The sequence below is a fragment of the Sorghum bicolor genome, chromosome 8 (genome assembly GCF_000003195.3).
Source record: "Sorghum bicolor cultivar BTx623 chromosome 8, Sorghum_bicolor_NCBIv3, whole genome shotgun sequence".
In the NCBI taxonomy this organism is placed as follows: domain Eukaryota; kingdom Viridiplantae; phylum Streptophyta; class Magnoliopsida; order Poales; family Poaceae; genus Sorghum; species Sorghum bicolor.
The window spans coordinates 57,041,413-57,067,711 of NC_012877.2; the positions used below are offsets into that span (position 1 = coordinate 57,041,413).

The 26,299-nt window shown below is 42.2% G+C and overlaps 2 protein-coding genes across 2 annotated transcripts; both read right to left on the reverse strand.

Annotated features, from left to right (window-relative positions):
* Positions 1,062 to 3,546, reverse strand: LOC8068122 (L-type lectin-domain containing receptor kinase S.4). Its single transcript, XM_002443363.2, has one exon. It carries the CDS (start codon positions 3,452 to 3,454, stop codon positions 1,373 to 1,375), a length of 2,082 nt encoding a protein of 693 aa, XP_002443408.1. The 5' UTR covers positions 3,455 to 3,546; the 3' UTR covers positions 1,062 to 1,372.
* On the reverse strand, positions 13,570 to 24,511 carry LOC8074252 (asparagine synthetase domain-containing protein 1). The gene is made up of 18 exons (XM_002443365.2): positions 24,303 to 24,511; positions 22,678 to 22,862; positions 22,470 to 22,572; positions 22,237 to 22,395; positions 21,932 to 22,131; positions 21,717 to 21,852; positions 21,179 to 21,559; positions 21,013 to 21,080; positions 20,715 to 20,829; positions 20,459 to 20,564; positions 20,001 to 20,094; positions 19,362 to 19,552; positions 19,146 to 19,245; positions 18,928 to 19,044; positions 18,616 to 18,672; positions 18,197 to 18,277; positions 16,005 to 17,110; positions 13,570 to 14,252 (listed from the first exon to the last, which is right to left on the reverse strand). Exons 2-17 carry the CDS (start codon positions 22,774 to 22,776, stop codon positions 16,088 to 16,090), a joined length of 3,030 nt encoding a protein of 1,009 aa, XP_002443410.2. The 5' UTR covers positions 22,777 to 22,862; positions 24,303 to 24,511; the 3' UTR covers positions 13,570 to 14,252; positions 16,005 to 16,087.

Sequence of the window (26,299 nt, forward strand, 5' to 3'; positions counted from 1 at the left end):
GTTCCAGGGTAAAGTAAATAACTATGGCCCATTAGCATTGCTCTCAGGACCAAATATGTTCAAACATTACAGCCCAAATGAGTACAGCCTGATAAATGTGTAATTATGTGTGTTTTCATCCTTTACATTGCACCTATGCAGGTTTGTAATATGTATCTACTTAAAAACTTAGCTGAAGTTATATCATGTCTTGTTACACCTTGTTTGTGATAGATCTTAAGTTTAACTAAAACTAAATTATCACCTGTGGTTTGTTAAAAATTATTCTTTAACGATTGATAAACTATAAAAATATATTTTTTTTATGCTAGTGTTTACATACATACTTGGTATACATGGTGACACCTAGCATCTACATTTACTTTGAACTTAACAATTGGTAATTTAGAAGCATTATAATATATTTTATATTTATTTAATTATATTCCTTACAAGTTCATATTAGCAATTTAGATATAGATTTGACTTATATTTTAGTTTAAGTTTTATACTAACCATTGGTGGCGGAGATAGGTAGTTTAAAGGCATATTTAGGCATAATTTTAAATTATCTTTTATAACGATAAAGCTTGATAGTATGTAAACTTAAGGGGTTATTTATGTTTTTTTTTATAATGGTGGAAGTGGATAATTTTTTTAGAAAACAAAAAAGATCCCATGGCTATTATTCTCTATAATGATTAGAATTGAGTGAATTAATGGTCAAATGTTTCTGATTCATATGATAATTCCTAGGATTTATCTTTATTTTATAACGTATATTGTGGAAATTAATGTGGAGCTTCTGTTGAGGGCCTCATCTTTTTGTATTGCACATCCGTAGACATAAGCTTACATTATACCAGCACGTGTTGCAACTCTTTCTATGTAGCATTTATTAGGAGCCCTTTGTGGATTTTTTATATAATCATATACATATACTAGTCTTTTCTTTTTTTTTTAGTTAAAAGAAGAAATTGCGCAACTTCATGGACACATGTTTGGTAGAGACATGACTAGTCAAGTCATCATTGGCAAGGCTACTACTCACCGATCTTTTTGATTTTTGACGCAGCCTTATGTGAAAAATTCCTTGATTCCCAAATTTTGCACGCTAATAAGGTGCATTCCACTGAAGGAAATATTTTAATTTCGATCCAAGGAGACCACATGTGTGTTTGACTCTTTAGCCCAAAAATCAAACGACTTTTCTAAAAAAGACAAACAAAAAAGATTAAATAAGATGCTACCAACTGCCACTCTGTCATTTGCCGTTACTGAGTGCAGTAAAGAAAAAAAAATAGACAGCTCAGCTATAAACAGGCTCCAGGGTCCCACTAGGTTTGACGAAGTCGTCATCTTACTGGCAAGCGGGCCCAGGAATGTCGACGCATCACATGCTGACGTGCGACGACCGCATGGACAGCGGCGAGAAGGGGAACGTGGCCACCGACGTCTGGGTCCCACCGTCCCACCCGCCGCCGGCCGCGGCGGCGCGCTCGAACGACGACGACGGGTACGAGTGCACGAAGTCGTCGAACCCGACCTCGCCGGAGTACGCCGGCGGCATCGGCGGCGGGGGCGGAGGCTCCGGCACCTCGCCGGCCTCCCCGCCGTCAAGGTACCTCGCCACCTCCCGCATCGTGGGCCGCGACGCCGCCACCGGGTGCGAGCACCACAGCCCCACCTTCACGGCCGCCGCCGCCTCCGCGAAGTCGTACGTGCCGGCGAGCCGGGCGTCCACCACCTTCTCCACCTCCCCGGCCGCGTACCGCTCCCACGCCCACTCGGACAGCACCAGCTCCTCGGGCTCCGCGCGGGGCTCGATGGGGCGCCGCCCGGCCACCACCTCCAGCACCAGGGCGCCGAACGCGAACACGTCGGCGGCCGCCGTGGCCTTCCCCGTCCGCGTGAGCTCGGGGGCCAGGTAACCCAGGGTGCCCACCACGCGCGTCGTGCTCGGGTTGGCCCCGCGCTCGTGGAGCTTGGCGAGCCCGAAGTCGCCGAGCCGCGCCGACATGTCGGCGTCGAGGAGCACGTTGCTGGCCTTGACGTCGCGGTGGAGGACGACGCTCTCCCACCCTTCGTGCAGGTACAGCAGCGCGGACGCGACGTCGCGGAGGATCCGGTGGCGGACGGGCCACGTCAGGCGCGACGCCTTGAGGTGGTCGCCGAAGAGGTGGCGGTCCAGGCTGCCGTTGGGCATGTAGTCGTAGACGAGGAGGAGGTCGCCGCGGCGGCGGCACCAGCCCTGGAGCTGGACCAGGTTCCGGTGGCGGAGGCGGCCGATGGACGCGATCTCCGCCACGAACTCGCGGAGCCCCTGCCGGGACTCGTGGTTCACGCGCTTCACGGCCACGGTCTCGCCGGACTTGCCCCGGAGCACGCCGCGGTACACCTTGCCGAACCCGCCGGAACCCAGCAACTCGCGCTCCCGGAACCCGCGCGTGGCCCGCCGGAGCTCGGCGTACTTGAACCGGTGCGGGCCGTAGTCGAGCTCCCACGGCTCGATGATGTCGCGGTTCTTGTACCGGTACGCGCCGTACGCGCCGGCGCCCGCGAGCACGACGAGCGCGACGAACGCCGAGAACGCGACGGCGAGGATGAGCGAGGTCCGGTTCCTGCCGCTCTTGATCCGCGGCAGCGACGGAAGCGACGCGAGGTCCAGCGCCGGCGCGGCGCCGCCGCCGAGGCGGAAGCTCCATCCCCTGACGTAGTGCGAGCTGGCGAGGACCCCCGTGGACGCCGAGAAGCCGACGTACATCTGCTCGCGGAAGACCCCCGACAGGTCGACGCGGAAGGAGATGAGCGGCGCGGCTGGCTTCCCGGCCGTACCGTTCGCGATCGAGACGTTGAGCAACCCGGCGGCGCCGTCGTAGTCGATCCAGGCGGTGGTGTCGCCGGCCTTGAGGTTGAGCGGGTCGGCCTTGGCGGACGCGTTGGAGATGAGGCTGTTGAGGTTGACGCCGACGTGGTTGCCGTTGACGTCGTCGAACTCGAAGTCCTGCACGGTGTCGAACTCGACGGCGAAGAGGTGGTTGGTGGCGTTGCCGACGTCGGCGGCGCTGAGCAGGCCGAGGTACTGGCTGGGCAGCGCGCCGGGCATGCGCGGGTCGGGCGCGACCACGAACGCGAAGCCGTGGCCGCCGAGCGTCGGGAACTCGGGGGCTATGGTGAAGGCGAACTGCGTGGAGAAGGACACGGCGGTGCCGTTGGGCCGGTCGAGGAAGCGGAGCGGGGCAGGGTAGAAGGCGTGGCCCAGGAGCCTGGACGTCTCGTTGGTGAGGCGGAGGACGCCGCTCGGCAGGACATCGGTCGCCGACGTGCCGTTCAGGCTCAGGCTCGGGTTCTTGCCGGCACCGCTCGCGCTGAAGCCTTTGTAGGTGAATTCCTGGGACGCGGCGACGGCGAGGCTGGCGAGGAGGAAGAGGAAGGAGAGGAGGATGGGAGGCTTGGGTTTCTTGGAGCTTGACATTGGAGTGGTGGAGTGAGGGGAGGAATTAATGGCGATGGAGATGGATCATGAATGGAAGGGGAGGAGGTGGTGGTTTTGTAGGTAGGAGGAAGAAAGGGAGAGGAGCGGGTGTGGTTGGCAGTGGCTTTGACTGCCTCACTGTGGGTCACCGGCAGCATCTTTGTTTATTATATTATAATAATTATTATCATATCGGTATTATTAACGCCATTGGAGGATACGTTATTAACTACACTAAATCCATTCTAAATCATAGTTTGTTTGAATTTTTTGACCTTAAACTTAATCATTTGTCTTACGTAAAATTTTGTGTAAAATATTGCTTCTTTGTTGTGGCTTGTTTTATTAATAAAAACTTTTCAAGAATGACGTAGATTAAATTATATTTGCATAATTTTTTTTTAAATAAGACGAGTGATCGTAAAAAAAAAGTTAAATAAATTATAATTTGTAATGGAGACAGTAGTTGTATTATAATTTGGGATTGAGGGAGTAGCTAAGATTGTACTACATGCACGTTTTAGTTTTGCTCATTTTCAATTGCAATATTGCTTGTCACCCGAATCAAGCTGAGTTTGTCTCGTATGTTGGCAGTCATATTCCTATCCCCGTTTCCGGAACGAGAACGAAAACGTGAACTTATGGTGTTATTTTATAACATAGGAACAGGAACATTTACGTTTCCACAATATAGACGTTCCCGAAACGTAGAACATGGAAACGGAAACATGGGTCATGTTCCCGTTCCCAGGCTGCTAAGTGTTGGAATGCTCTGAGGGGGCTGAGGCAGAGGCACAAGAGAATTTTTGTTTTCTATTTAAAATATGTGTGTAAGGGGAGTTCTAATGAATAGTTTTCATAGCATAAATTAGTGGGTTAAATATGCAAAATGTTATATTCTCGTATAAATAGTTTTCACATCATAAATTAGAACTAGAATCAAGAGAATAGATAATGTTTTTTTTTGGTTATACGAGGAACTATGTCTATATGGGAAATAAAATGGAAAAAGTTATGACAAGTTCAGAATTGGATAGAGAAGATAGATTTTTAGATAATGAGAAAGACAATATATAATTAGATTGAAAAAATTATCATTTATTGTGGATTATAGTTTTCATGTGCAATATCTACCAATATTATATTATAATTGATAAGTATGAAAAGTACATCATGGTTTATGGCTGGGACTGTCCATAGACCTCCTAGTGAGTTGTAATAATAATAAAAAAAGACAAGGATAAAAGGTTGGCATGCGGGCCTTGTTTAGTTAAAAAAAAATTGTAAAATTTTTTAGATTCCCAGTCACATCGAATCTTTAGACACATACATGAAGTATTAAATATAGACAAAAATAAAAACTAATTGTACGGTTTGGTCAAAAATTGACGAGACAAATCTTTTGAGTCTAGTTAATCTATGATTGGACAATATTTGTCAAATACAAACGAAAGAGCTACAGTGTTGATTTTGCAAAATATTTTAGAACTAAACAAGGCCTATACGTAACTCAATACTATGCAATATTATCACGAAATTTCGATGCTTCCCTTGGTGGCGTGTACACAAAGAAGCATAGAACTCTTAGCTGTTGATTGACGTTTAGCCGCCGACTCGCTTGCGACCGTCGTAAACCCAAGGCGGCTGCCGACTCACTAACACTAACAGGGGTATGTAACAATGTAGTCTTGACGCTTAGTCGATTCCTTCAAATATTTGTTTACGCTCGCCTTGTTCTGCATTTGTCAAAAGGCTAAAATCTGAAAGGAACTTTGCAGGAAAACCCCCAAAAGCTTGCGTTGTAGTAAAAATAAATCGACCAATTAGGCCTGATGCAAGGGCACCCAAAAGTCAACCAGAACAAGACGGCTCACCCCCAAAGTGCGTGCTGAGAAATTCATCAGTAGTGTCATCGAAAACTGCCGTCATCCAATCATGACCGTCTTAAAATTCTTAGAATTTATCTGTTAAATCTGTTATTAATTTAATAATATTTTTCTATCATAGCTAATTAGTAAAATCATGACTTTTTTAGAGGACGCGTCACGGTCTGAGGCTCACATGACGGCCTTCAATTCGCCGCGCTGCTGGCAGTGGCAGACATGGCAGTATACGTAGTACAGTCTACAGTGCCTACCGGCATGTTCCTCGCCACTGTGTCTGTGCGTGCCGAAAGATGTTCGGGAGATGGCAGTTGCAATGGCAGCTCTCACCGAACACTCTTGATGAGGCAGCTCAACGTCAACGTTTTGCAAGAATGGTCCTTTTCGTCTCCCTTGTTTAGTTCGTAAAATATTTTATAAAACTTTTTACATTATCCGTCATATTAAATCTTACGTCATATTTTTCAAAAAAATTTATTTCTCAAAAAAAAATCTTACGACATATGTATACAACACTAAATATAGATAAAAGAAATAACTAATTATATAATTTATCTGTAATTTACGAGACGAATCTTTTAAGTCTAATTAATCTATGATTGAATAATATTTGTCAAATACAAACGAAAGTGATAGTATTCCTAAATATTATTCCTATTTTGCAAAATCTTTTGGAAGTAAATAAGGTCTAAATTTATCTGCCTAGCCTTTTAGATAAGGCTCAAAAATGTTGTGGTAAGTATGGGCAACATCAAACCAAACCACGACAGTTTCTGTTTAGTTAGGGTTTCTTTTTTGACCAGTTTGTTCCTTGGTTGAATTGCCAACTCTCGCTCTAGTGATCAGTGTCCGGAGGCTTCCACGGATGGCATCATCAGCAGATGAGATGAGATGACATGAAACACACACACACACACACAGTACCATAAATTCCAACGGTCAACGTTGATTGTGGTTTAAGGAATATAAATGAGTGACAGTGACACGAGGGGCTTACATACGTCACGCTTTCATTACGCCTGACCAAACTTTTTTGTTTCATTACAGTGATAATGTCCTGATACCACGCCTACCTGCGTACGAAAGAGAGGCACATGCACATCGACATGCAAACGCAACCTGATATTAAGGTAAGGCACCATTGTGATTAACGACTGAAAGGATCTACGTATATTTGTTTATGAAGGACATTGCATTGGCTAATGCCAACTTATCAGAATATAGTCACTGAAAGATTTGGTGAGCACGCACTGCAGATAAAAAAAAAAGCTTTGAAGCACTTTATCAAGGCTTCAGTAAGTGTGCTTACGAAGTACTAACCAAAGTCAACGTTTCACCACCTCGAGTAGTGGTTGTATATTCTCCTACGTGTTCGTTTCCGTTCTTCTCAATCAAAATGATGCGCAGATCTTCTGCGCATTCGAGAAAAAAATATGTTCATTTCCAAAATATACATACTCATTTTATTATATATCTACAGAGAATGTATACTTCAATACATAGCAAAAGTTATTTTGTCTAGAGAAGTCAAAAATATTTTACAACATGGAATGGAGGGATCGAGTGTCAGTTGTATTTTAGGTAACAATAATTTCAGATATAAAACACCACTACTAGTATGTTCCTTTCTTTTAAGTTTTAGCTCCTGTTGAAAAGTTGAAAATGACTTAACAATAGCATGGAATCGCGTATTATAGTACTATATTGTTAATCCTCGTTGACACGCTACGCATAAAAGATCACACGGAAAAAGAGAGGTCAGAAAGATTCAAGAAAGGTGGGGATTTCCATCGTCTCCAGATCAACCCAAAATACAAAGAGCTTTTTACCTGTGTGCCATTATAAAATATTGAAATAACTTATGTACCATTAAAATTTTGAAAAGTTTTACCTGTGTGCCACTTCCATCAATTTTGCATGTAACGACAGTTACAGTCCGGTGAAAAGACGCTTTTGCCCTCAATTATAATACACTAAAAAAATTCATTCTCTCCTCTAGTGCCACTGTAACTTTCTGCGATTCAAAAAACTTCACTTTTTTCTGTTTATCATTATGAAAAAAATCACTTTAACAACTTGTATGTGTGCATGTAAATTTTTTAATAACTATAATAAATTTGAAAATTTGGAATATTCACTATAAAGAATATTTTTGATGCATTTCAAATTTATTATAATTAGTAAAAATTTTCACGTGTACACATGCAAGTTGTTACGGGCAAAAGTGAAGTTTTTTAATCACGGAGGAAAGAATAAAACTTTTAATGCATTTTATAACTGAGGGTAAAAGTGTCTTTTTTACTGGACTTTAACTGTCGTTACTGGTAAAATTGACGGAAGTAGGTAAAAGAAACTTCAGACAAGGGTACTGAGGAACTTTTCAAAATTTCAATGATATGTAGGTCACTTTGATCTTTTATAATAGCACATAGGTAAAAGGCTCAAATACAAACGGCAGCAAATTCGGATTGTTTGCCATCATTATGTTGCATTTTCTTTTTACAAATATATATGGTACGACATAGTATATATTATTGCTTCTACACCCTTGATTTTGCTATATTTTTCATGGCCTCAGGAGGGTTCATTGCATAATGTTTGTTTATTGAGATTATATCTAGTCTAGAGTGTATGTATTGCAATATGTTCACTCACTGTCCTCAATTAAATGCTTTGGAAGAATAATAAATTGGATATCTTACTTATTTAATAGGATCTTGATGATCATTTCATATTAACTATTACTCTCTCTGTTCCAAAAAAAAATATTATAGATTTGTACTAAGTCAAGTTATTCTAAAGTTGACTAAATTAACGGAGAAGGGTATTACTAGCATTTAGGACACGTCCAAGTGTATCCAAAATGAGGCCTTGTTTAGTTGCCAAAATTTTTTGGTTTTAGGCAATGTAGAACTTTCGTTTGTATTTGACAATTGTTGTCGAACTATAGATTAGTTAGGCTCAAAAGATTCGTCTCGCAAATTATAGATGAACTGTGTAATTAGTTATTTTTTATATATATTTAATACTTCATACATACATCTAAAAATTTGATATGATGAAAAATCTTGAAAAAATTTTAAACTAAACAAGGCCTAGGAAAGAAATCTGATATTATGGTCAATCCTAGTTGACGCCAAAAAAGTCGTAAAGACCAAACTGAAAGATATATAGTAGGTTAGAAAAAAATCAAAAAGGGGAGAATATCATCATTTCACGTCCACCCAAAACACAACCGCATTCTGAATCTGTCTTTTCTTTATTGGTTTTCAGATACTACATATATTCAAACATTGCCTCTTCTAAATAATTGAAGAAGAGCACTTGCTAGTGGATATATGACTAGCAAGACAAGAAGAAATTTCGGTCCACACTGACACATGATCTGCATATTTATCTTGAATGTGTGTTTAAATTGTGGTGTGAGCGAGTTTGTTTGATTGTCAACTTTTTCGGCAAACATCAGTCACAACGAATCCATACGTGCGTGTATACTTTTTTCTTCTTGGAGATTGTGGTGGCAATGCAAATGCATCTTTTTCCAATGTAATCTTCCGCAAAAAGGTAGAAAACGGCTTGACCAACTTGAAAGGTTAGTTGAGGCAGTTGTTGAAATAACAGAAATGGAACTTGTTTGTTTAATTTGGCCTTGTAACGGAAAAACCAACCAAACTGAGATATCTCAACGGAAATGTTTGCTTCCCTTTCTTCTTTTCTTGTATTCCTATATATACAATGACTTCGGACAACACAATAAAAACTATGGCACTAACAGACATATTTTTTTTGTGACCTTTTATATAATTTTATTTATTTATTTTGCGAGAATTGGCACTCACAGCCATGTGCATATGCATGTTCGTATTATCAAGCGGCAGTATATGCATCTCTTGAGTACAAAGTTTGAGGACTAAAACAACTTTCTTCATAGTTCTAGGATGAAACTGAATCTAAAAGTATACTTTGAAGACTAAAACAGTCGTTTTGAAAGTTTAGGGACGAAATTGAGTCTGAAGTAATAGTTGAGGGACCAAAAAGACTATTCTGCCAAAAAAAAAGAGTCAGTCTTGATAGTACCATTTCCCACACGATACAATACTTCGCTTGTTTTAAATTGTAACCTTTCCTAACTTCGTCAAAGTTTATATGAGAAAAAACAACAACTTCTACAATATCAAAATTAAATCCACCATGAAACTTTGTCAATTATTTGACACTGTACATATTAATAAATTTTCATAAACTTTATCCGGGCTAGAGCAGTGTATCTTAGGCTATTATTTTTTTAAAAAAAAAGAGCTACTTCCATTTTAGAATGGAGGAAATACAATATTACAGTTTTTTTCCTCGGATACACATGAGTATGCGTATCATTCGATTAAATAGATAGAGTTTTTAAAATTATAAGAGTTTGCCGACGCCAGCCGAGCTTGTTCAGTTAAGTTTATCTACCGAATCCGCTAATCATTCAATAGTGGTTTTTTTATTACAATAAATTAGAAAATAGTACTTTTAGTTATATCTTTTTAGACGAGTGAACGGTCTCAAAATATGTGCGAGCAAAAGGCCAGGTTTGAAGGTGCAAAGTGGGCCTAAGGACACACGAGGCAGTGAGAGACCCACTCCCATCATTCATTGCATGGACATGTTATGCCGATTGATCGCTGGTGGCTGCCTCGTCATCCACGCATCTGCAAGTTGCAAGATCACACTGGTGGCTGGCTGGCTGGCTGCGACTCAGACAGAGTGGCTGCATGCCGGGCTGGCTGGTCTGGCCGGTCAACAAAATCGTCTCCGAGTTGGCAGCCGCGCGCACCGCACCGACCCATCACACTCTAATCATTTCCATTTGGACTCCTGCTTGCCTCGGAGAATGTCGGCATCGGCACAGATGTGGCTGCTACTGTAGTACTAGTATGTAACACCACTGATGAGCACTGATGGCTGGCTGCCAAGTGCCGACTAACGGTGATGTCATGCATGCCTATCTAGCTAGCTACGTTCATAGTGGATGTTGTTATTGCTGCTGTTGTTGTTGAAACACCACTGCGCCAGCAGTATACTGGTCACGGTCTCTTCTCCTAACAAATTTGTAAAGCCAGTATTATTTGCAGTTTTAATTTTTCAGCCTGTTCGCTTAAGCTTCTACCGAATTTGTCGTTCAGTGGTGTTTTCTCTCATAATAAATCAACGAACAATACTTTCAGTCATGACTTATCAGTTAGACAAACAACGGGTTCATTATCCCTACTACCCAGACTCTTTTTTTTTCTTGGTACATACCACTCCATCCGATCCAAATTACAAGTCGTTAGGCTTTTCTTTTCTTTTTTGTTCACCCGTTATCTGCATTTCCTTTCAAGGACACACATGGTATGACCATGAAAGAAACTCCGATCGTCTCTATTTATTTGGCTAATAAGTCATGATAGAAAGTAATATTTACTAATTTATTGTGAGAGAAAGATATTACTAAACGGTTGGCAGATTCGGCTGTTAAACTAACAAGCTAGGCTGGATGGCTTCTTGTCGATTACGCTAATAAGGATCCATCATGGAGGAGACCGTGGATAGATGCTGATATGATGGCGACTGGACCACCATCTTAAAAAACGGTGAGCCTTCTTCAGCTTGCTACGAACGTCATATATGACTATATCGATTATTATTGATTGGAGTTTGATTTGCAGTTGCAGGACTACCACTTCAAGTGCATACACGTGGCACCACGGATTGAGGCCTTGTTTAGTTTTAAAAAATTTTGTAAAATAGATATTGTAGCACTTTCGTTTGTATTTGACAAATATTGTCTAATTATATACTAACTAGACTTAAAAATTCGTCTCGCAAATTACGGCAAGCTGTGTAATTAGTTATTATTTTTATCTATATTTAATGCTCTATGCATGCGCCGCAAGATTCATTGTGATAGAAAATCTAAAATTTTTTGTAAAATTTTTTTAGAAACTAAACAAGCCTGAGTCGTGTTAGCGTACATGCATGCATGTGCACATATATGAGATAAGATTTTGTATACATACTATACACATCAGGTCAAGTCTACCGTCGGTTGACGCGATCTCTCTAGAGATTTATACTCTATAATGTATATAACACGCTCCACCTGGTCGTCCTCTTCTATGTATCTATCTGTTTATCTTCAACAAATTAACGACTGCCCGCCCGTCTCATGTTCAAATTTGGTATATATATATATAGTATATAAACAGAGTACTTCAGCAGCATGTTACGTCCTTCTTCTATGTATCTTTCTGTTTCTCTATCTTGTTCAACAAATTAACGACTGTCCGCCCGTCTCATGTTCAAATTTGGTATATATATATATAGTATATAAACAGAGTACTTCATCAGCATGTTATGATACTGTGATCTGAAAACTACGTGTACAATATACGTCGTGTGTATCGCTCGACTCACGAATAGAGATGAAAATAGTATGGATGTTTTTTCCGACCAGAACGAATTCATTTAGAGGGATTCAAATCTATCTGCATCTGAGCCCGCATACTTAACATCCGATACCGTATCCGTATCTCAATACTCAAATTAACATATTTATAGTGTCTTCGAATCCGACTAAACATATGAAAACAAATATAATACAATGATATCCGTCCATATCCAATCCGTTTTCATCCATACTCGCAAACATAAATATTTGCATGTAGTATATTTGGTCTCCTGATAAGTACCAAAACCATATATATATATATATATATATATATATATATATAGTGCTCCTACCGACTACCGTAGAATAAGAAAACAAAGCCTCGGCCGCCAGACAGACAGTGAGTGTCAGTTGCTTCCAACAAATCGATCCTCGATGAGGTTGCCGCAAAGACCACAGCAAAATACAAAGAGATACTACACTCGTACAGAGAATGATTCTCGTTGACTTGTCCTCATCTCTGACTTTGACCTCGATCTCCACTGCACAGCGACAGCAGTAGTACAGCTCCGAATATATATATATATATATATATATATATATATATATATATATATATATATAACCGGATCATGGGATTATTAGGAGCTGAAGAACAAGGACAAGCAAACAAGAATTAGCAGGTGTAGACAGGGAAAATTTGCAGTTGGATTTATTATTGGTAGCGAGGCAGGATGCGATCAACTTGGTGTGCTGGGCTGTAGGTCTAATCAGAGTGTTTGTTTGTGCTCGCCACTTGGGGAGAGACAGACCGACCTGGCCACGGATCCATGGATCATGCTACATACTCCTATACTTGGGTCTCAGTGCCTGTGACCATGGAGTTTCAATGCATGGGTATGGGGACAAAAAAAACTTAGAAATACAAGTAAAAATTAAGGCCTTGTTTAGATCCAAAAACTTTTTGGATTTTGATACTTTAGCATTTTCGTTTTTATTTGACAAACATTATCCAATCATGGAGCAACTAGGCTTAAAAGATTCGTCTTGTGATTTACAGATAATTAGTTATCTTTTTTATTCATATTTAATGTTCCATGCATGTGCCGCAAGATTTGATGTAATGGAGAATCTTGTAAAGTTTTGAGTGTATGTAAACAAGGCCTAAGTGAAATAGTGCCCTGAAGGCCTCGAGCATCCATTTCCATTGTGTGCCACTTGCCACTTCCATGGCTGCCCTGCCCTGACCTGACCTGAGCCACCAATTATTCTCTGCGTTGCGTCCAGGCAGATCTGTACAAACGGCGGTGCAATTGCAGTTTGTAATGTAGAGATGCCTTCATTGCCAACACTGAAACAAACCAATGTGCTGCTTGTGCTTCGCACCTCCCTTTCGCACACGGCACCCTTTGACCTTTGTGCATCATAGTACAAGTACAAACAAGTTGCGCTGGCTTCACCCTTGAGCTCATCATCAAGTTACGGAAGGGGACTGCCGTGGGTGTTTGGTCAGGGAACAGTGAAAATGGCAGGCAGCAAGAGACGATGGAGACAGCCGCTCTCATGCATCTTCAAGGCTCGCGAGTAATCCTGCTCTCTATTTTCAATGATCAAGTTGTGTTTACGCACAGGCACAGCAATGCAAGTCACCATCTTCACACAAACAGTTAAAAAAAAAAACAAATCTTCAACATCTTCACACCAACAGCTACGGAGATGCACAAGTTCTACACACACATTTCTGCACCAGCCTGCTGCTACCTCTCTAAGATCTTCACAGTTCACACAGTGATAAGACACACAAATGGACAAGCTCCAGACACATTTCAACATGCTTCCTTCCAAAATAAAATCTTCACAAATTCAATCTGGGATACTCAAGTTAGATGGGGGAAAAGACGAAAGAATCATATGGTACACTGTGATTACAATCCCAGCCTCCCAACTACAATGCACTACATCAAGTCACTAAGGACATGAACTCACCAACTAGAATCAATCAATCAATCCTCATAATCGAGTCATTCATCAAGTATCTGGAAAGTGTTTATGTCCCCAACACAGCGGCGGTGTGGGAGGCCATACCCATACTGCACTATTAGGAACATACTGCAGTACTGAAGCTGGTTCTTGAGAGTAACCCACTACGTACATCAATCCTGTCTATGACGAGTCTTGGTAAGAACAATCAGGTTAGCTTTTGTACAAACATCTCTCTTCAATTCTACCAGGGAATACAGCTACAAAAACTAACTCAGGAGCATCATTCTTTTGGATGCCATGTCTGGGGGACAAGAACCACGGCCTCACAAATCAGCTCCGTCTGAACTAACCCGCTTACAGTTGGAAGGTGAAATATCAATGCGGTGAGACGGTGGAACTTCAGTTACAGCGCTGCTGAAATTTATCAGTGCCTGGTGATTCAAGGAAAATTGTAGGTGGAGACGCGAGAGCCCAGGTGCAGGTTAAGCTCTTGTGGAAGGTTGTATCACGGACACATGGCCTACAGAAATCACCAAACCTCAAGTTAGGTTAATAATTTATTTGATATGCTAATTCATCACCATGTTTAAAAAAACAGAATGTCATCAAGGAATAAATAACTCCTACTAGAATCTAGCTCCATTTAGTAAAGTAAACTTCATGAATTGACTCTACACGTGAAAAAAGCAATAACAGTAGGACGGTGCATTGATTCGCCTTGCCTAACTATTACTAGATCTGTGGTGAACTACTCAGCTTTGGGCTTTTTAATTGCTGCATGCAGAACTACTAAATGCTGTACCAGGTGCTATATGCCTATATCTGCTCTCTTTTTTTTAAGCATGGCACCCATGTACATGTAGTTGCCACTTGCCAAGTTGCCAGTGATCAATACAAGTTATTTTTTTCTTCAGAGAGAATTCCACTTTTAATGAATGATGCTACATTAGCTACTATCTTGTCTCCATGCAAAGTCGTATTATTCTCGTAAGTTTACAAATCAGTACACAAGGGTATGCACAATGTAACTATATGTATGGATTATGGAAACACCCTTAAGGCATTCTACACCTCAACTGGTAGCGTGAAAAGAATCCTGCATACCTTTTAAGAAACAGCCAAAAAAAAAACATGATAGAGAATCATGTGGTGGCATATTATTTTCTCTCCCATCTTATGAAACTATATCTTGTTTCTGTTATAAAGAAACAAAAGATACCTATGTCACAGTATGTCTTACAAAACAATGTAACCAAAGACAAAATCTTGTCTGTCATTTGGAAAGAAAAGATATCTATGTCACAGTCTAGCTTGCAAAACAAGATAACCAAAGACTAAAAGAGACATTTTCAACAATCAAAGTTATTGTATCTACCAGAACAACATATTGAGTTGCTCAACTAGGTATAACATGGAGGGAACAAAAGTAAAAATCTAGTTACAAGCATGCCAAAGGACATAGGCAAGGAAATATCCTCCTGTCATCTTGTCTACTACTTTTCACAAGCAAACTCCTGGCCGTGTTGTCATATCTTCAGCATACCAATGAACCCTCTAGTACAGTCCTAGGCAATAGATTAGAGGTTAGACTGATAGTCTAATACTTGGTTAACCAAACTATTCTCTTTTGGGTGTATATATCCAGATTGAATTCCTCATCCTCCTCACTGTACATTACACATTATGAAATAGTGAATGCATGCAGTACAATCGGTAAGCTCTTGAATGGAACTATTCTCTCTTTTGGGTGTATATATTCAGATTGAATTCCTCTTAACATAAAACTAGTATATCCTCCTCACTGTACATTACATATTATGAAATAGTGAATGCATGCAGTACAATCTGTACTCTCTTGAATGGAACGCGTTAGGGCACATAAAAGCGCATCATTATCATTATTACTCAAAAGTAGTTCAATTGCTAATAATACTGACAGAGCAAGCCTACCTAAATAAAAGATACTAAGCATTAACATCCCAGATTTTCTACCATCCAAGACTAGTCAAAGTGGGTAAAGCTAACAAAAAGATGCATGGACTTTTTTTTGTATGAGTTCTGTAGCATTGTCCTACAGGAGCCAAAAAAAAATCAATACAAATATTGAAATATACACTAACACATAGCTCAGCTAAAATTGGCAAATTGTTCCACCACTTTGATACGCACAACCAAAGGATTTTCATCAACATGGGTTTCGTTTGCATGGGTTTCTAGAGCAATTGACAGCCTGGAACAATGAGTTACCGCACGATAAATGTTTACAACATACCTCAAGATTCTGGAAACTGAAGTTCCACAATTACGCCATGATGCAACTCCACTCTGGGTACCGCACTTCCTCCACAAACAACTTTAGAGCTGAGGAAGTTCTTGTGGATTCTCCATTGATGCCCTTAATATCATGCCGGCTCTCCGCTTCTTGTCATCCTTTGCTTCCTCTTTCAAGAAGGAAGGATCTTCCCTCAGGTCCAGGGCTCTTGAATTCAGAGCCGCTGCTAATGGCTTCTTTTCAAATCCAAGCTTAAGATGCACCGGAGCCCTCTCTTTTGGAACAATGCTCCTTTGATTTTGATCCACCCCTGCCCCAGCATCAATCTCCCTGACGGTTCTAGCTTGGATAGCTGGCGCAAATGCCTCAAGAACAGAGAGTTTCTTCTTCTCAGGAGGCATATCAACCTCAGATACATCCTTCTCTCCAGGCGGCAATGCTGGCTCAAGAAACGGGTTCCTCTTTGTCCCAGCTGCCTGTATCTCCTTCCCCTTCTCTGCACTATCCTGCTCCACCCCAACCGCTGGACGAAACCCATCTGCACCTGCCATAGCCAGCCTTCGCTGCAAGCTGAGCAGGGACTTCTCAGCCTTCCTCCGTTGCCGCACCTGCTCCACCTTGTCCACCCTGTCCTTGGTCGGCGGCGGCTCAACCCACACCTCCGTGCTCACATAGGTGTGCGGATCCGGGAACGCAGGCAGCCACTCCGGTACGTGCCTCATCCCAGCATCCCTCCCCTCCGCCGCCGCCGCCGACGCCGGGCTGGCAGTGGGCTGCGGCGGCTGCACGCGCTGGACTGGGAACCTAGGCAGCGGGCGCGCGAACGGCACCTCGTCCTTGGTGTCGACGAACGCCATGAGGTCCCTGACGACGCCGGAGCCGACGAGGCAGTGGCCCGTGGCCGCGGCGCCCGCGAAGCCGTCCGTGTCGTTGCCGACCTCCTCGAGCGCCTGGATGACGTCGAGCTCGTTGGCGAGCGCGCGGCCGGCGAGGTTGGCGTGGAACGCGGCGGACCGGCCCAGGTGGGTGATGTAGCGCAGGAGGACGTCGACGACCGCGTCCACCGCGGAGCGGTGCGCGCAGTCGAACCCCGCGGCCTCCAGCGCCTGCGCCACCGCTGCACGCGCCACCGCCCGCCCGAACTCGTCCCCGCTGCCGCTGCCGCTCCCGCTCCCGCCGCCTCCGCTCATATCTCCGCCGCTTCTCCTCCTCCCCCCGCTTTCCAGGCACTCATGCCGCCGAGGCGCCGAGCAGAGCAGCACGCTCGCCGGCGCGGGGTTCCAGATCCGGACGGCGCTAGGGTTCAGATCCCTCCGACCGCACCACCGCCGGGCCGAATCGAGCTCCCCCAAGCTCGCTCGCTCGCTCTCGCTCCCGGACTGACCGGCCGGGCTGGGTGATTCGAGCTGGAATTCAAATTCAACCTCCAAATGGTCGATTGGAATTCGAGGCGCGGTGGATTGGGCGGGAAATCGAGGGGGCGCTGGGGTAGGCAGGCGGAGGAGAGAGACCGGGCGGCGAAGGGGAGATGGTGGTGGCCGGTGGGCAGGTCTCGTCTTTTATAGAGGCGGCGGCGGCGGTTGGTGGTTTGGATTCGCGTGTGCGCTAGGCGGGGTGCGCGGAGCAACGAGGAAGGCTCACGCATACGTGGACTTTTTCCAACGAGGATCAGAATTATTGGGCCGGCCCAAGCCGGCCCAGCAGCACAGGCGCCACAACGGCCTGAGACAAAGCAGCCGGCCACTTTTAGGTTTTAACCACGTCCAGTCGTTACATGATCAGAACAAGGATCATATGATTCTCAAAAAAAAGAACAAGGATCATATATGACTCAAAAAGTCTTAAGACTGAGACAGACAGGGACAACAGATAGTAGCAAGTCACATGTGTGAACTGCGATGGTCTGAGACAACAGACAGACAATGATGCTCCATCCAACTACTAATAAGCTCTACAGAGCCAAACCCAGGTGTAGCTAAAACGTGTTCATGGCTGATTTGGTGAGAAACGGTTGGCGTGTGGCCGGGCAGAGCTTCGGCGCCATTGGAGAAGCTTGGACTCTGGTGAACACACGCCGCCATTGGGGAAGCGGGTTCATCAGCTTCCTCTCAGCGGCTGTAAACTGTTAATATGGATGTAATATATTGATACCCCACGGCGTGCTGTCATTGCATATGCTGGTGAATCTGCACGCTGCCTGCTGATGCCTGGTTCGCAGCTCTGTTACTGCCGAAGTTCTTCCGGTTCGACTCCCTCGCTATCCTTGAACCAAACTGCATAAAAGCATTGGATGGAGGTAGTATCAGGTGCAAAGCTTGGATGCGAAAACTGCTTGTGATGTAGTATGTAGTACGCCGTATGCGTTGAACCACACGATCAAAATGATGCTGGTTATCAATTATTATGGCACTGCCATGTATCAGATGTTTAAGCAGAGATGTTGTGCAACTTATCGAACCAACAAGCTATAAGAGATGCTTTAACTCTTGTTAGTCGGTACTCCTAGATTTTGTTAATAACTGGGTACTTTTTACCATTATTTTCTCGAGGATTTTGTTAATAGTTGGGTATTTTTACCAACTAGGGTAAGGTATCCGGTTAGAATATGCACCTGGATCGCACGCTTTGGCTGAAGAGCAGCTTCTTGTAGGCCTAGCAGCCTTGCAACCTACATAAATAGGCCATGGTGATTGCTATTAGCCAACTTTTATGCATGTAATAAAAAGACCTGCAATCCATCACCAAATCAGCCTTAGATTTCTCAAGGGAATTTTTTCAGTTCTACTCATTTGCCACTCTGATAGTACCATTCTATCCGCACAACTGATGCACTCAGCAAGTATATGTTAATTTGCGAAGCAAACTAGCATATAATGTAAAAGCTTCTATTCGAACTTCGAAGTAAGGCAAATTATGTGCAAACCTCTCTCAATATCTTCTTGTCACCCCTTCCAACAGGTTCATCAAGTTTAGCAATTTCCCATAATGGAATTTCCAACAGAGTTTTTATCACGTTCTCATCAAGAAATGGGAAACGGGCCTACAGGATGTACAGTAGTACACATTAGATAGCCAAAAAACTAAACCCATAACTGAAAATGCTAGGCATTCAGATTTGTAATCCAAGGAAAGACAGCTTACCTCCTTGCCATGATCAGATATGCACCTATCATCTCTTCCCATATTCCTTTTCCATATTCTCTGCACATCTAGTCTCATCTCCTGATCCAATGCATTCCACCTAAATAGCAGCATTAAAAGCTTAATTAATAGAATTCTTACCATTACAGTGCTTGAACAATTTAATTGATGTCCATCATACTAAGTACAACAAATCAAACGGATGTATGGACATACCCTCCAAGCCTATATTTAGTCCGATGTCTACCATAACCAGCACACTGCTCATCAGCCCCAGAACCCACTATAAGGACTCTAGATCTTGACCTGTACTTATAGCGAGAACCGTCTTGCATATGACATGTACTTCCATCCACCCAACCATCCCCACCAGCAGCCAACCAGAGAGCAATACCAATGTTCAAATCCTGTAGAACAGATCCAATGTTTCAACTTTGATAACTCTATCATGAGTTACACCCTCCATTCCAAATTATATACAGTTCACTTTGGCTTTGTCCTAAGTCAAAACTCCAATTTTGACCAGGTTTTTAGAAAAAGTATATTAACATCTACAAGTTCAAATAAACACACTTTCAAAATATATTCCATGGAGAAATTAATGAAACAATTTTGACAGTATAGATGCTGGAGCATTTTTCTATATAAACATGGTCACAAAACCAAAGTGAACTATAATTTGGAATGGAGGCGGTAATAATTAATTAAGACAAATTTCAAGTTTATGTTACCATTCCAAGACCCCAAATCCACAAACATGTAAAGATTTCAAGCGCACAAACAAGATATGTGGCATGTTTTCTAATGTTATGTCATGGGAAAGCAATGGAATGAACATATTAAAATGATACACACCATATAGGTATTTGAAGGGTGTATGAGTGACATCACATGTTCGCTTTCCCCTTTCAAGTCTGTCAAAGCAGTGTCAATCTCAATAAGACGCCATCTGCAATTTAAGAACACAGGGACAATAAAGTAAATACTTCAGCTTAAAGTCACAGTGCAGCACAGCATTTATAGCTAAACTGAAAACTAAATGAATTACAAACTTGCATGAATAGCCAGGAAAGCATACAAGTAAAGATTCAAAGAGTGCATCGAAGCAAAGAACATGAAAAATCATAATGGACAAGGAACTCATAAGGGTATAGTAGGAATTTCATTCCCCCAAAGGGAAATTGGGTGCAGGTATCATCGTTCTTCAAGTGCAATTACTATGGAGAATATGAAGATAGGTATCATTAAACAAATCAAATACATTTAGTACTAATCATACAAGCTGTTGGGGCTAAGTTCAGAAGTCAAATCACCTCCGGCACGGAGATATCCTCTGAAGCTCCTTCAGTCCTGCTATTGCAGAAATCCTATCAGGGGCAAGCTGCCCATCAAAACTGACATTTAACAAATCAATTGTCCCTGTTGGAAATCTTTATTAGCTTTACTTAAATATTCAAGTTTAGGGATAGAGATGAAGAACATAATCTTCTAGCAGCAAAAATATACATGATATATATAAGAACTTTGGAAGTTTGAATTCAACAGAGTAAAATTAATAGTCGGGCTTACATTTGGAATCAATGCACTGGTCTAGCAATGCTGCAAGTATCATGGAGTCTAAACCACCGGAGAAGAGGACTGCTATTGGGGCTGACTCTTCGTCCTCAAATTTATTTAGAGTACCCTGTCCACATGAAAGAACTTAGTATAACCTGATGTACTAACAAGTAATGGAACATGAAGAAAGATGTAACTATTTTCAGTAAAGAAGATCCTGATCAATAATTAGGCAGGTGGAGTTGTTAAATGACCATAGATATTACATACTGGCATTAATAAGAAATTAAAACTTAACATGTACACAAACCTGAAAGAGTGTGTTCATTTTAGTCCGCAGCATTACAGATTCCCTTAATGCAACCAATACTCTATGTGCTGAATGTACATATCAACATATATAAACAATAAATCAGTATAAGGAACGTTTTGAGACGGTTTAATTATGAAATTTCAGTAGTAAATGTTTCACGTACCTAACTGTGTTACGCAATTTGCTTCACATAAACTAGAATCTGACAGGAGATTTGCCTTTGTGATCCCATTATTCGTATTTTCTTCAGCTTCTCTTGAGCTTATGAAGCTCTGAGACAACTGATGGTTCCCTCTGTCAACAGAATTGTTCTCCATGGTAGGAACTGTAAGTTTCCTCTCCCATTTAATCAATTCATTCAATGAAGAAGTCATCCATTTATGTGTGTTAACCTCCACAATCCACCCTTCCTTCATGCGTGCACCATGTTTTCCAATGTCTTTCATATGGATGCTGTATATCCCACAAGGAAGCTCTTCCCAGTAGCTAGCTTTGGTATGGTTAGACATGTCATGATCTGACACAAAATCATTTACTGTTGGACCTGTAGCAGAAGAAAAGACCACAAACACAAGATTGGATTTGTGAAAACTGAATAAGAGTTATCACTATTTAAAGCATGTAAAGAAACAAAAATCTTAAGCGCAGACAAACCACAGCTTACTGCAAAGATGGACATCTGAAAATTAAGCATATCTTACCAGAGTTATTCTTTGCAAATGAAAGGGGTGATACTGATGATAGTATGAAACGAGAATCATCAGCTGTGGGCCAATGTACCAAGAGGCTTCTTCTTCCAAATGCATCCCGGCCAAACCAAATTGTATTTGACTTCATCTGGAAGTTCAAATGGATTGGTATTAGAAAGATGAACCTCCAACAGACTGCAAAAATCACAATCATAAAAATTACCTGCCTGCCAGTATATCAAAGCCCATGGACCTTTGATTGTGGAAAGGAGTTGCAAAACTGATGTGGCACCACTCCCACAACAAGGACATGTTTTATCTCTACCAAGAGCATGGCAATCACATGAACAACAAGATTCCAGAGAGGTAAAAAGAGCTTGTGTGTCGTTTTCATCATCTGCAACCTGAATTCCTCCATATATCTCACCTTATACAAATAATTTCATTAATTTGATCAGCATATATCACTAGAGGACAATAATTTGTGAAGAAATAAAAAGAAGCATCTTTACATCAAGCTCAAGGGCATTACCATTATACACAAGGACACTTCCAGTGGGGGCCACCAGAGGCTGTGAAACCAGCTTAGCTCCCCTAAGATGCAGTGTTGCCCCGATGAAGAACAAATCAGCAACACCAGAGTCACTCACACCGACTTTACCCTCTACTCCATCATTGTAGCCATCACTAACTGCAACGCACAACAACCTATAAGAAAATACTTAGATTCAAACAAAGTCTTGTGCATATAGACTCAACACCCACCAACAACCGTGCCATCAGCGAGAAGGCAGCGACTTTCATAGCCTAGGTTATCAGGTCCTCGCCTGCGCAGGGCCTCCTTCAGCTCATCTGGCACGCCCTTCCTCTGCAGTTATGTGAAAGCAGCAAATCAACCAGGACAGCTAAGGTTCAGTGTATGGCCAGGGTTTAACTGAAGGTTTGGGAGGTTGTGGAGGGTGTAGTAACATACCTTGCAGGAGTGCTGGATCTCTGATGTGGCGGCAGCCGCAGTGGCACAGGGAACGATGACGAGGCGGTCACTGGAGAGGACAAGGGCGATACCACACATCGAATGACTTCAAGGTCTTCTTGTCAGTGGAAAGGGGCTAGTGCGCACAACGACTGTATAAAACTTGATGTTTTTGCAGCAAGGACCTGAAGAACAAGATATTAGTATTTTTTTGGTGAAACAATCGGTTGTATACAATTATGGAACAGCTTTTTTAGACATCAGACATAAGTAATCTTTAAGGCCCTGTTTGGTAGGGCTTCAAGTATCGCTGGAACTGGGTTATCAAATCCCAAGGGCCAAACAAGCACCCCAACTCATGAGCCTGCTTTTACAGATCATTTATGGGATATATATAGGAAAGGGCCAAATTGGATAAAGGCTGGACTCTAGACTAGGCCCTTTGTTGTTGTGAGGATCATGAGAAAAGGCCACACTGTGGATTGTGAGGAAAGAGCCTCCATCGAGAGCATGTGAATGCGTTGTTGTCGTTGGCTCAACAGGCAAAGGGATCGCCGAACGCCTGGGCACCTTGCGCAGCAGTGATGGTGGTCAGGTCGTCTGATTGTCGCTGAGAGAGAGAGAGGAGGGGAGAGCGAGAGAGAGCACGTGGGGAGAAGAGAATGCAAAGGGGCCTGTCTTTGTTCAGAAATTTTAGGATTTGGCACACTACCGAAGAGCCATTGCCATCCTTCCAAACAAAAACTTCACAGAATTGTCTGCTGGCCCCCGAAGAGCATCTCCAAAAAATACATAAAAAATTGATTCCTGAAACTGATGTTTAGACCTTCCTATTGGGCTGAAGGAAAAAACTTCTCCCTCAAATCCCCAACAATTCCCTTTAATTGGTTCTGATAAAACATTTCCCCTCCTGCAGTGTCCAGTTTGATGATCTGTAAGATGTCATCAGATTACTATGTGTGTTTTCACTGTATGACCCTACCTATTTGATGATGGAGATAATGTGGCCAGACACAAATATGGAGTCGGCCAAATGTTGAGAGGCAGGGACCAAATAAACCTTCTCTATTGTTACCTACCCATCTGCACATAAAACAAGCTTGACCCTCATTAACTCAATGGCTACAATTTCTCTGGGCTCCAGTCAACCGCTCATGGTAGGCCACAGTATAATATTATCACATCAATCAAACAAGAGACACAGAAGAAGAATAAGAAACGAAAAGGCCAAACACAAGCATGGTCTTCAGAGGCAAGGAACATAAAGCTGTTGAATTGGCATTAAACATCTGAATTTAATTAACCAAGCAAATCTGAAAGGTTTAGACCAGAAAACCGAAGAATGTTGTCGCTTATCACAGCTAAAATGATTAACATCAGTACTACAATGAACTCGTATCCTCAACTGATATGCACCCTGCTAGCAAGACTAGCACGGCAAGAAGTAGGCCGCCCAGCTGTATATCTCGGGCACACACAAGTCAGAAGGAGCAATCTCTGAATAAAATCGAATCACGCGGACACAGTATTCATTAAATCCCCACACAGGAACAAGCCGCAAGCCAATATCTGCTTGATTTTCACGAGAAATAGACAGATATAAGAGGCGGCAAGCGAAGCCATACCTGCACTGCACAGACCGTGACTGACGGTGGTAAGCTGCAGCAGAGATACGGACGCAGCGCCCTCGAACAGATGGCCGGCGGAGGCGGCGCCCTGGAGCAGATCAACGGCGGCGGCCGAGCGACGGCGCACTGGTGACGGGCTGACGGCAGTCGGCACCCTGGATAGCTGAGACGGAGGCAGCAGCGCGCAAGGCCCAACGGGGGGGGAAAGCTGGTCGATCTAGGCCGAAGTTCCCCTTCCAGGCCCAGATGGGCTTCCTGGTTGGGACTGGGCTGGTTCAGTAGCACAGTCACAAAGTTTTTAGGGCCTTGTTTAGTTCCAAAAAATTTTGCAAAATAGAAATAGTACCACTTTCGTTTGTATTTGACAAATATTATTCAATTATAGACTAACTAGACTCAAAAGATTTGTCTCGTCAATTCCGACCAAACAGTGTAATTAATTTTTATTTTCGTCTATATTTAATACTTCATGCATGCGTCTAAAGATTTGATGTGACGAGAATCTGAAATTTTTTGCAAAATTTTTTGTGAACTAAACAAGACCTAGGTTGATGAGATCTGAGATACAGAGTCGCGGTACGTGTTACGCTACTTCTAGATCCATAAACCTAGGTTAAAGTTGATGAATCCGGATTAAGGGTTGAAAGGTAGACAACACACAGCTGGTTTTTCTCTGATCAAACTATTATGGAATTCTAACTATTATTCATGCGTATAGTTATACTTTATCTGATGTGCATGGAGCAGATGTCTATCGAAAACATATATATTCAGATGTTTACTAGTGATGTAGCTTAATTTCACGGAACAGGTATCTCCTACCACAACTCAATCAAGCAACAACTGCAATCTTGTATGCTTTCGGATTTCAGTATATTCAGTAAACACGCGCATTTCCTGTGCCAACGTTTCTGACAGTGGTACAGATTTTTATTCATCAATCACGAAGAATATGTCTTTGTGAAAGGACCGAATAATTCAAAAGGAGATGGATTAAACTCTAAAATTTTAAATTAAAACCTTACCATAATCAAACCTGCTTCATTCACTTGCGTGACAATGACGACAAGAGCAAACAAAAGGTCTATCCTACTTCTACAAATATAGTGTTAAATACTTCACCCCTAAACGGTCACAAATAAAAAATATTTCAACTATAACCAGTTCTTTTCAAGCACCACAATTTTGGTATATGGTGTCTTTTATATCAGGCTGGTGGTTCCTTGTGGTGGAACTTGTCTATCCGGGTTTAAGTCCCCGACTTAACATGGGGACTCGCATTTGTGTCGCTACTCGCTCCGTCTCAAAATAAGTGTCGCTACTCGCTATGGTATTAATGTCGATCAAACTTTCTTAACGTTATCTCTGTTTATAGAAAATATTAGCAATATTTATAACTTTGAATAAATTTATTTATAAAAATAGATTTTGTGATCTATTTAATGACATAATTATGTACTATAAATATTGATATTTTCTTATATATATTTGGTTAAAGATAAAAAAAATTGACTCATCGAAAAGTGAAAATGACACTTATTTTAGGAAACTAAGGGAGTAGTGTTAACTTTACGGTAGCGTATAAAGAATCATGCTCTGTGATTTTAACTTTTAGGTAAAAAGCTACTTAGTAGGACTCTAAACATTTGCCAAGATAGGAGGCAGTGTTTGCATTATCCCGTCAGAGATTAGGGTCGAAGTAGTGCTTGGTAGGTACTGATGCTTGTGGGGAACCCTCAAACCCATAGACAGAGCTAACTAGGTGGACATATGACCTATGGACCATTTAAAAGTTAAACTATATAGTAGATATCATAGTTCTCTAAAATCATGAAAATTGCACACGAGCCACTCTATAATTTGATTTTACATCTAAGGACCATCCTTGCTCTAGATCCTAGCTACGCCACTTCTCAAACCATATTGTTCATAGAACATATATAAAAAAACATGACTTGCATGGAATATATAATACTGACTTCATTAAAGGAGAA

What these genes read in the sequence shown, in the direction of transcription:
- LOC8068122 (XM_002443363.2), bottom strand. Translation starts at nt 3,454, where the DNA reads ATGTCAAGCTCCAAGAAACCCAAGCCTCCCATCCTCCTCTCCTTCCTC.
- LOC8074252 (XM_002443365.2), bottom strand. Translation starts at nt 22,776, where the DNA reads ATGTGTGGTATCGCCCTTGTCCTCTCCAGTGACCGCCTCGTCATCGTT. An exon ending in CGCTGATGGCACGGTTGTTG is followed by an intron (nt 22,396 to 22,469) that starts GTGGGTGTTGAG and finishes TGTGCGTTGCAG; the next exon opens with TTAGTGATGGCTACAATGAT. An exon ending in CCAGTGCATTGATTCCAAAT is followed by an intron (nt 20,565 to 20,714) that starts GTAAGCCCGACT and finishes GATTTCCAACAG; the next exon opens with GGACAATTGATTTGTTAAAT.